Below are 12027 nucleotides of genomic sequence, written 5' to 3'. Positions count from 1 at the left end.
AGGAGGAGGACAAAGATGCCGAAAGAAGAGGCACAGGACCCGAAAAATGGAGACGCCCATTCGACCAGTCTACACCGCACCGACCGTTAGGTATTATGAACATCCGGTGACAGGTTCCCTTTAACATGACACTACCTATGTGGTCAGACCAGAGGAACCGGAACACCTAAATACATAGTGAAGTTGTCTTTCCTTGATGGACTTCAGTATGCAGTTTTCTGAATGATGACATACAATTTACCTTTACACATTTCTTCTATAGATAACATATGTGCATTTTCTATGTTTGACAAGTAGTGACGCCATACTTAGAGTAAATTATTAACCACTACAAGACCTGCATACCAACACTTGTCATTTATCACGGATAATTCAAGGTTCTGTCAATGAAACCGAAGGTATTTCATGATGCTTTCTGAGAACTTTAATGTAAAAGGCTTTCGTTCTTCTAGTTTACGGTTCAGGTTGGTCTGAATCCGACGGCGATCTCTGGCCCTGATTCTTCAATCCAGTTAGAACTCAAAAGCAAAAACCTTTCACATTTTCAGTAAAAGCCGTGCTCGTTCTCCTCTCCATATGTCTAATGGGATACATTATGTTTGTTTGTCTGCTGGGAAATGTTAAGGGTCCCTCCTGGGTAGTTAATGCCTACACTGAGTCACCAAGTCTGTTATCAGCCAGTTTGCAGTTCCTGAAAGTCGCTCTTAACACAGCACCAGTTGACCCGCGATGGCTCGCTCTCGTAGAGGGAACGCTTTGCCACTGGCTTCCCTCAGGCTTTAGCTGTGCTATAGGAAGTTTGATTATATTTATTCTTTTTTCACCCATTTTTCACCAGCCTTTTTTTTTCCCTTTTATCTCAGGGTCACGGGCGGAGAGCTGTTTGAAGACATCGTAGCAAGAGAATATTACAGTGAAGCAGATGCCAGGTGAGGATAAAGCCGTCATATCTGAAGGCATGGGAACAATCTCTCAATTGTTTCCATTGTTCCTACCTTTCAAGGGAAAACCTCTGGCCTCAGAGACATGCCTTTGGAAAATAAGCACTCTCCTCTCATTGTTACTACGTGTGTGTATGTGTAGCAGTGACATAAACAATCCTTTGAGGAATGAGAGTGAGCGGAAAGTCTGCGTGCACACAGCCAGCAATGACTAAGGGGTGCTTCACACACAGCGAGCTCGCTGCCGAGATCGCTGCTGAGTCACGCTTTTTGTGACGCAGCAGTGACCTCATTAGCGATCTCGCTGTGTGTGACACTGAGCAGCGATCTGGCCCCTGCTGCGAGATCGCTGCTCGTTACACACAGCCCTGGTTCGTTTTCTTCAAAGCCGCTCTCCCGCTGTGACACACAGATCGCTGTGTGTGACAGCGAGAGAGCGACAAATGAAGCGAGCAGGGGAGCAGGAGCCGGCGTCTGACAGCTGAGGTAAGCTGTATCCAAGATAAACATCGGGTAACCAAGGTGGTTACCCGATATTTACCTTAGTTACCAGCCTCTGCAGCTCTCACGCTGCCTGTGTTGCCGGCTCCGGCTCTCTGCACATGTAGCTGCTGTACACATCGGGTTAATTAACCCGATGTGTACAGCAGCTAGGAGAGCAAGGAGCCAGCGCTAAGCAGTGTGCGCGGCTCCCTGCTCTCTGAACATGTAGCTGCATTACACATCGGGTTAATTAACCCGATGTGTACTGTAGCTATGGTAGGAGAGCAAGGAGCCAGCGCTCAGTGTGCGCGGCTCCCTGCTCCCTGCACACACAGCTGTGCGCTGGTAACTAATGTAAACATCGGGTAACCATACCCGATGTTTACCTTAGTTACCAGTCTCCGCAGCTTCCAGACGGCAGCTCCGTGCAAGCGCAGCGTCGCTTGCACGTCGCTGCTGGCTGGGGGCTGTTCACTGGTCGCTGGTGAGATCTGCCTGTTTGACAGCTCACCAGCGACCATGTAGCGATGCAGCAGCGATCCTGACCAGGTCAGATCGCTGGTCGGATCGCTGCTGCATCGCCTAAGTGTGAAGGTACCCTTAGAGAACAGACATCTTTACACTGTAATGTGCAGCATTGGAGATAATCACATACGTAGTATATTAACTTTATTAACCCCTTCACCCCCGGCCACTAAAACACCCTAATGACCGGGCCATTTTTTGCAATTCTGACCAGTGTCACTTTGACAGGTTATAACTCTGGGACGCTTCAACGGATCCTGGCGATTCTGAGATTGTTTTTTCGTGACATATTGTACTTCATGTCAGTGGTAAATTTAGGCCGATATTTTTTGCGTTTATTTGTGAAAATTTAGGAAATTTGGCGAAAATTTTGAAAATTTCGCAATTTTCAAACTTTGAAAATTTATGCCCATAAATCTGAGAAATATGTCACACAAAATAGTTACTAAATAACATTTCCCACTTGTCTACTTTACATCAGCGCAATTTTCGAAACAAATTTTTTTTTCGTTAGGAAGTTAGAAGGGGTCAAAGTTCATCAGCAATTTCTCATTTTTCCAACAAAATTTAGAAAATAATTTTTTTTAGGGACCACATCACATTTGAGGTGACTTTGAGAGACCGAGGTGACAGAAAATACCCAAAAGTGACCCCATTCTAAAAACTGCACCCCTCACTCTGCTCAAAACCACATCCAAAAAGTTTATTAACCCTTTAGGTGCTTCACAGGAACCAAAGCAATGTGGAAGGAAAAAATGAAAATTTTACTTTTTAACACAAAAATGTTACTTTAGCCATAAAATTTTCATTTTCACAAGGGAGAAAAGAGAAAGTGCACCCTACAATTTATTGTGCATTTTCTCCTGAGTACGCCGATACCCCATATGTGGTAAAAATCAATTGTTTGGGTGCACAGCGGAGCTCGGAAGGGAAGGAGCGCCATTTGAATTTTTGAACGCAAAATTAGCTGCACTCATTAGCGGACGCCATGTCGGGTTTGAAGACCCCCTGAGGTGCCTAAACAATGGAGCTCCCCCACAAGTGACCCCATTTTGGAAACTAGAGCCCTCAAATATTTTTTCTAGATGTTTGATGAGCACTTTGAACACCTGGGGGCTTCACAGAAGTTTATAACGTTGAGCCGTGAAAAGAAAAAAAATTTTTTTTACCACAAAACTGTTGCTTCAACTAGGTAGCTTTTTTTTTCACAAGGGCATCGGGAAAAAATGCAACATAAAATGTATTGTCCATTTTCTCCTGAGTACGCAGATACCTCATATGTGGTGGAAATCAAATGTTTGGACACACGGCAGTGCTTGGAATGCAAGGAGCGCCATTTGAATTTTTGAACGCAAAATTAGCTGCACTAATTAGCGGACGCCATGTCGGGTTTGAAGACCCCCTGAGGTGCCTAAACAATGGAGCTCCCCCACAAGTGACCCCATTTTGGAAACTAGAGCCCTCAAATATTTTTTCTAGATGTTTGATGAGCACTTTGAACACCTGGGGGCTTCACAGAAGTTTATAACGTTGAGCCGTGAAAAGAAAAAAATTTTTTTTTACCACAAAACTGTTGCTTCAACTAGGTAGCTTTTTTTTTCACAAGGGTATTGGGAAAAAATGCAACATAAAATATATTGTCCATTTTCTCCTGAGTACGCAGATACCTCATATGTGGTGGAAATCAAATGTTTGGACACACGGCAGTGCTCGGAAGGCAAGGAGCGCCATTTAAATGCAAAATTAGCTGCACTCATTAGCGGACGCCATGTCAGGTTTGAAGACCCCCTGAGGTGCCTAAACAATGGAGCTCCCCCACAAGTGACCCCATTTTGGAAACTAGAGCCCTCAAATAATTTTTCTAGATGTTTGGTGAGCACTTTGAACACCTGGGGGCTTCACAGAAGTTTATAGCGTTGAGCCGTGAAAAGAAAAAAAAATTTTTTTACCACAAAACGGTTGCTTCAATTAGGTAGCTTTTTTTTTCACAAGGGTAACAGGAAAAAATGCACCATAAAATGTATTGTGCATTTTCTCCTGAGTACGCAGATACATCATATGTGGTGGAAAGTAATTGTTTGGGCGCATGGCGGGGCTCAGAAGAGAAGGAGCGCCATTTGACAGCAAAATTGGTTGGAATCATTAGCGGACGCCATGTCACGTTTGGAGACCCCCTATGGTGCCTAAACAGTGGAGCTCCCCCACAAGTGACACCATTTTGGAAACTAGAGCCCTCAAATATTTTTTCTAGATGTTTGATGAGCACTTTGAACACCTGGGGGCTTCACAGAAGTTTATAGCGTTGAGCCGTGAAAAGAAAAAGATTTTTTTTACCACAAAACGGTTGCTTCAACTAGGTAGCTTTTTTTTTCACAAGGCTATCAGGAAAAAATGCACCATAAAACGTATTGTGCATTTTCTCCTGAGTACGCAGATACCTCATATGTGGTGGAAAGTAATTGTTTGAGCGCATGGCGGGGCTCAGAAGAGAAGGAGCGCCATTTGACTTTTCAAACGCACAGACGCAGTGCACTGATCGGCCGCTGCAGGACACACGGTCGGATGCGATAAAAAAAGCGTCGGGGATACGTAAAAAAAAAAGTCACGCCAAAAATTGACCATGGATGCAGATATGTTATGTGCATCCCTGATCAGCGCTCGGCGGGACGCACAGACGGATGCCATACAAAAAGCGTCGCGAATACGGAAAAAAGTCACGCCAAAAATTGAGCAGGGATGCCGATCCGTTATCTGCATCCCTGATCAGCGCTCGGCGGGACGCACGGACGGATGCGATACAAAAAGCGTCGCGAATACGGAAAAAAGTCACGCCAAAAATTGAGCAGGGATGCCGATCCGTTATCTGCATCCCTGATCAGCGCTCGGCGGGACGCACGGTCGGACGCGATACAAAAAGCGTCGCGAATACGGAAAAAAGTCACGCCAAAAATTGAGCAGGGATGCCGATCCGTTATCTGCATCCCTGATCAGCGCTCGGCGGGACGCACGGACGGACGCGATACAAAAAGCGTCGCGAATACGGAAAAAAGTCATGCCAAAAACTGACCACGGATGCAGATCCGTTATCTGCATCCCTGATCAGCGCTTGGCGGGACGCACGGACAGATGAAGTGTAAAAATGGACAGGATACAAGAAAAAAAAAAAAAAAAAGTTATACTCACAGTACCAAGAGGATCACTGACCAGAAGAGTTGCAGAGGAACAAGAAGGCAGTGAGATAGACAGCTTTACACCAGCAGCAGGCAGGACGTTGGACAGATCAGCAGAAGGACCCAGCGATGGAGGCAGATGTGATCGGGCCAGTGAAGACCTCAGACGACCCGTGAAGGCAGGTAAGAGGACGTCGGGGGGGGGCAGGGGGGGATGGGGAGTGGGGGGGGGGCAGAGGGGGGGCAGATGGGGGGGGTTAGAGGGAGAGCAGAGGGGGCGGAGAAGCAAAGGCAGAAGGAAGGAACCTTGGAAGCAGAATAGAGATGACAGAGGAGGCAGGCAGATCGCGTGGGGAGCAGATCGGGATGCCGGGGGGCAGATCGGGGCGTAGGGGGGCAGATCGGGGCGTAGGGGGGCAGATCTGGGGGGGCACGGGCAGGGGCCTTCACGGGAGCGCGCAGGGGCCTTCACGGGAGCGCGCAGGGGCCATCGCCGGAGCGCAATACTTACCTTTGGAGCTGGCGCGGTGACAGCAGAGGCGGCGTCTGCGGCGGCAGCAGCGGTGGCGTGGTACCAAAAGTACCAGCCACTCCACGCTGCAGCCATGTTGGGGGAGGGTCCCCAGAGCAGCACAGGCCTGGGGAGGGCGGCCACCGGCAGATCAGACCGCCCCACTGCACACTGATTGGAGCGATTGCGCGTCATAGCACGATCGCTCCAATCAGTGCTGCAGGGGCTGGGGGCGGCATGTTTGAGGTCCACCTATGATATGCTGCAGCAGCTGCGGCATCTCATAGCTGGATCTCACAGGATCGCACTAATTCGGGCATTATTTTTGCCGAAATTAGTGCGATCGATGTGGTTGGCGGTTCAGATTTGAACAGCCAATCACATCGATCGTCGATAGGGGGTGGCGATGCCGCCCCCCCTGGGGTCAAGCAAAGGTCCCCTGCTGTAAGAAACAGCAGGGGACATCATTTGAAAGCCGTTGCTATGGCCACGGCAATCAAATGAAGTTTAGGCCGTAAAATTACGTCCCTGGTCGTTAAGTCACGTTAAAATAGGACGTAATTTTACGGCCCGCGGTCGTGAAGGGGTTAAACAGTGCTAACTTGTGCTTTTTAATGTTGCGTGACTCTTTGGATCACTTGTATGCTGTAGTAGGATTCAATGCTATGGCAGGGTACTGATGGCATATTGCAAGTATGCACCATCACTTCTCATTCAGTGGGGATCTGACTGCCTGGACCGCTGCCAATCCCAGGAATGATGAGACCACAGACCTGGTTAGCACTGCTCACAATACTGTTTCTCCTTGCACATTGACCCCAGCTAACCACTGTGTGTGGATCTATGGCAAGGCCCCATTGAGGTGAAGGCTCAGCCGACCGGTGTGCAGGTAAACCCTGGGAAATGGTGGCAGATTAACTTAGAGTTGTAGCTCCTTTATTTTCTGGATCTAAGTAACCTCTTAGGCCCTGTGCACACATTGCAGTTTTTGACAATTTTTTTTTTAATTTAATCTGTATGAAAATCTGCATGCTGTCCTGAAACCTGCAAAGTCTATGGGATTTTGGATTTGCTTTGCACACAGTACGTTTTTTTTCTGTGCGGTTTTGGTGCAGATTTTGATGCAGAAAAAAATCTGCAGCATATTTATTGGTCCGGTTTAGCAGCTCTTTTTCACCCTTTGACTTCAATGACATCTAAAACCGCACCAAACCTGCATCCGTTTTTTGACGCTTTTTTGCCACAATGTACAGATTTGGTGCAGAAAATGTCTACACCAAATCTGCAGCATGTGCACATAGCCTTAAGGGTACTTTACACGCTGCGACATCGCTAGCGATTGCTAGCGATGTCGAGTGCGATAGCATCCGCCCCCTCTTATGTGCGACATTTGGTGATCACTGCCGTAGCGAACATTATTGCTACGGCAGAGTCACACACACATACCTGTGCAGCGACGTCACTGTGACTGCCGAACAATCCCTCCTTCAAGGGGGAGGTGCGTTCGGTGTCACAGCGACGTCACTAAGCGGCTGTCCTATAGAAGCGGAGAGGCGGAGATGAGCGGGATGTAACATCCCGCCCACCTCCTTTCTGCATTTCCAGTGGACGCAGGGAAGGAGATGTTTGTCGTTCCAGCGGTGTCACACATAGTGATGTGTGCTGCCGCAGGAACGACAAACAACATCGTACCTGCAGCAGCAACGATATTACGGAAAGGAGCGACGTGTCAACGATCACCATTTTTGGATGATTTTGCAGTCATTGATAGTCACTCCTTGGTGTCACACGCTGCGATGTCGCTACAATTGTGCGTCACTAAAGATGTGACCCTCGACGATATATCGTTAACGATGTCGCAGCGTGTAAAGCACCCTTTAGGGTATGTGCCCACGATCTGGAGATGCTGCGTCCTGGACACAGCGAGTGTTCTCCGCAGCAGACCATAGCTGCCCGAATCCTGATCATCTTTCTGTTCTCCCTGCAGAGAACGCTTCCGGCTCCGCAGCAATAAATTGACATGCGGCAGCTTGGGAAGCCGCACCACAGGTCAGTTTACACTGCAGGGAAAAAAAACCCATTGGGCCAGGATTTCTAGAAATCTCATCCACTGTGCTTGTACTGTGCAACGCAACGTTGTGGACGCAGCAAAAACACGCTACGTCCAAAACGCTGTGATGTTATGTTCCCCTCATTCCACCATAATGTTCTTTTTTGCTACTTTGAGAGAAAGGGGATTTACTAAATGAGAAAAGTGCAGCCATGGCTACAACCCAGGTTCTTGTAAATCAGCTGCTTTTAAAGAGCTTTTCTATTTCTGTGTAAATAAAACCCAATCATTATGTAATTTGGGTTAATTTCCTCTTTGTCTTCAAGATCTCCATTTACTGTTGGTGGCTTAAATATAGTCACCTAAAGAGGTGTTAGCGCAACAGTTACAAATCCATAGTAAGTTGGGTTTAATCAAACCTTGGTGGGTGCTCATCCATTTGGTGCGGCACAGCAATAGAAGAGTGAGGCAATTCCAGCACATCCGTCCAGGTAACAAAGATTTAGACATTAAAAAAGGAGCAAACAGATCCATTGAAGCATTAAAGTAGCATGATGCGTTTTGAGAAGTTCTGCTCGAAATGCGTCATTGCTATTTTAATTCTTTTCATGGATCTGTTTGTTCCTTTTTTTATTATGTCTAAATAAAAAAACATTTTTAACTCTTTGTTACCTGGATGATTGTGCTGGAATTCTCCCACCCTTCCATCTTAAAGGAACGGCCAGCCATCTAAAGCTTACAGATTATATTTGGGAACAAAACGTTCTGGCATTTTAATTTTTATTGTACTTTTTTTGTTCTTCATGGAGCATTCTGCTCATATTAAAAACACATGCAAAATCAAAATGAGCATGGCTGTGTGCACTTTTTGGCTGTATTCACTTGCAGCGGTCATACTGTGGCATTTGACAATAGCAGCCCTGTACCACTATGGTCTTTCCACTTTTTATGTTCCCAATCACTTTAAAAGGGTTGTCCTACAAACAAAGTTCATTTTAATCAATATATCTTGGACTATAAATAATTTTCACAATTGGATGGGTTTCATTTTTTTTTCCCTGTGCTGAGATAATCTTATATATGTGCCCCTGCTATGTACTGTGCAATGGCTGTGTCTGACCGTACAGGGACAGAGTCTGGTCATACCACATCTCCTGGGCAGGAGAGGAAGTAAAAAAGTATAAAGAATCATAAATGATGAGATGAAACTTTTTTTTTTTTTTTATAAAACAGGCGGGGAAATCTTTTGCCTGACGAAAAGAATCAGCTGTGACCAAATGCTGTAATGTCTATATACTCTCTTCTGCGTGTTATGATCAGATCATGTCCCTGTACGGTCAGACATGGCCATTACACAGTACATAGCAGGGACACATATATAAGATTATCTCAGCACAGGAACATTTTTTTTAAATACATCCAATTGTGGGTGGAAATTATTATTCCAAGTTCTTTGGATTAAAATGAATTTTAAATTTAAAGTGTTATTCCCATCTCCCAAGATTTTATCCCAATATGCAGGGGTAGTAATAATAGCTCCAATTATAAATGTAATATAGCCGTGTCACTTTCCTCATGTGCAGGGCATTGCAGCTCTCAATGGTTACGTCAACTCATATAGTGACAGTTGCTCGTGGTCATAACCATATGTACGTTACTGTAATACCCTGCAAATAAGGTAAGAGACATGGCTATATCAGGAGAACTATACTACATTTCTAATTGGAGGTATTTGCTAATATTATTATTATTATTACACCTACTACATATTGGTGTAGGATCTTGGAGATGGAAAACCCATTTAACTTTGTGGAAAAACCCCTTTAATCTTGGAGGGAAACCTCAGTTTTGCCTGCAAAATGGCTTCGCCATAATTATCGACCGCACTTTCTTGAGGCTGTTCTCCTATAAGATTTATGTGATTGTGCCTGGAAAAAGTGTAAAGACTGCAGCCTTAGGGTAAGTTCACATGGTGCTTATTTTGTGCACATTTATCACGGCAAAGGGTGAAATAACTGCTGATTATGTACAAAGAATTGATGTACTGTAGAATCTATAATCCGCACCATAGGTCAATTTTTGCACATACATTTGCAGTAACATCTAAATTAGGTTTAATATCTCAACCATTTAGCTGCTACTGTATTGTGCTGTGGATTTTCTGCTTGCAAATCTGTATAGAAAATCCACACCAAATACTCAATATGTACAGCTTGTGTAACAGTGTAAATTTGGTGTGTCCTCTAAATACCATCATACAGCCATTAATGTCTAAACCACTGACAGCAAGTGAGTACACCCCTAAGTGAAAATGGCAAAATTAATTATGCCCAATTAGCCATTTTCCCTCCCCGGTATCATATGACTTTAGTGTTACGAGGTCTCAGGAGTGAATGGGGAGCAGGTGTGTTAAATTTGGTATAATCACTCACACACTCTCTCATACTAGTCACTGTACGTTCAACACAGCACCTCATAGTAAAGAATTCTCTGAGGATCTGAAAAAAAAAAAGAATGGTTTCTACAGAAAGCTGACCTAGGCTATAAGAAGATTGCCGACACCCTGAAAATAACCTGCAGCACAGTGGCCAAGACCATACAGCGGTTTAACAAGAGAGATTCTACTCAGAACAGGACTCGCGATTGTCCACCGGTTGACAAGTTGAGTGCATGTGCTCAGCGTCATATCCAGAGGTTGTGTGGCGGCAACAAGGTGAGAAGTTCAAAGACAAGTGTATCTTGCCTACAGTGTCATGGTTTGGGGCTGCAGGAGTGCTGCCAGCTGTGGGGAGCTACAGTTCACACCCTAAAGGACAACATGTACTGTGAGATACAGAAGCAGCGCATAATCCCCTCTCTTCCGAAACTGGGCCACAGAGCAGTATACCAACACAACCCCAATCACACAGACCACTGCCTTGGTAAAGAGACTGAGGGTAATGGTGCTGGACTGGCTAAGTATGTGTCTAGAAATAAACCCTATTGGACATCTGTGGAGCATCCTTAAACTGAAAATGGAGGAGCACAATTTCTCTAACATCCACCAGCTCCGTGATGTTATGGAGGATGGAAGAAGATTCCAGTGGATCCTGGGAAGCTCTAGTGAACTCCATGCCCAAGAGAGTTAAGACAGTGGTTAAAAGTAATAGCACAAAAATGACACACAAATATTGTCACTTTGGACACAATTTGACAATTTTCACTTATGGGTGTACTTACTTTTGTTTCCAGCGGTTTAGACATTAATGGGTCATTCCATGTCAAGTGGACCAGTTATAAAAATCGTCCCCACTCGACCATCTCCGAATTTGTTGAAAATTTATAAGGATGTACATGTATGTTTGAAAAGAGGTTCTGTAAATTTTTAGGGCCAGATCTCAAATACATTGGGCACTTTTGACCTTTCACTGGAGGTCCCACCAAGCCTGCGGCTTCAGCTAAGAGGATTTTGCAAACTTTGGCACATAGCCATTAGAGTTCTATACTGGCTATGATGCTGAAATTTGGCATACTAACTCAACTTTTGCTGCTAAACACGATAAAACTATTACCGGCTATGACAAAACAATATTTTGGCCGCAATTTTGTGTCAAAGTAGCTTGTAAAACGCCTCGCATAAAATGTATGCCTAACTTTGCCCATATATAACTCAAGACCAAAAACCAATAGTAACTGGTGCTTTGCCCTGTACACCAAACATCTACATGACTTTGCATTGCTGCAATATCACGGTCAAAGCATATGTATTTGTGGAAATATTCACACCCACATATGATGAAAAAAAAACAAATTTTACCTATTTTTAGGTCAAATTTCTCAAAAAGGGTACCCCTAAAATATATTAATTCTGATATCATTAGAAAGAGCACATTTTTCTCTACAAGGATCATTGGGGGTTTTTTGGAGTCTCTCAGTTTAAGAAAAGAAAAATGCCATTGAACATGGTGTTATTTATTAATACGCAATGATTGGTAACTGCACTACTCAAACCCTTGCGTTGGTCCATGGTGGTTATACCACAATCAATTCCCTAAGAATTGGTCTTCTAATCCTATTAAGAATTGTAATAATGCTGTCTTTTGAGAATTAGCAGCCCCATCGCCTAGAAGCCATGGCCGATAGCCGTGCAAGGCAAGTCGCGGGTGGTCTCTTTATCGCAGGTTCCGAAGCCTGAGGGTGGGTGTCTTTGCCTAGGATCCCAAGCCTAATATTGGGTATCTTTTATTGGTTCCCAAGCCATAATGTTCAGTCTAAGTAAGTGGTCTGGAATTGTTGCTGAATTTGCAACATAATGGGTTCAGAGAAGCTGTATTGTCGGCCCATTGCTGCTGCAACTGGTGCTGGAAT

General features: G+C 44.9%; 1 protein-coding gene across 24 annotated transcripts in view; it reads left to right on the top strand.

Annotated features, from left to right (window-relative positions):
• CAMK2G (calcium/calmodulin dependent protein kinase II gamma) overlaps positions 1-12027 on the top strand; it is a 333717-nt gene that overhangs the window by 213138 nt on the left and 108552 nt on the right. For all 24 annotated transcript variants that reach the window (XM_075348871.1, XM_075348864.1, XM_075348870.1 and 21 more), the window contains exon 5: positions 864-929. In XM_075348871.1, coding sequence (XP_075204986.1) covers positions 864-929 — 66 coding nt within the window. The remainder of the gene's footprint in view (positions 1-863; positions 930-12027) is intronic.

The sequence above is a fragment of the Anomaloglossus baeobatrachus genome, chromosome 5, assembly GCF_048569485.1.
Source record: "Anomaloglossus baeobatrachus isolate aAnoBae1 chromosome 5, aAnoBae1.hap1, whole genome shotgun sequence".
Lineage (NCBI taxonomy): Eukaryota > Metazoa > Chordata > Amphibia > Anura > Aromobatidae > Anomaloglossus > Anomaloglossus baeobatrachus.
Note: the sequence above shows the minus strand (reverse complement) of the source record. Positions and strands in the feature narration are given on the sequence as shown.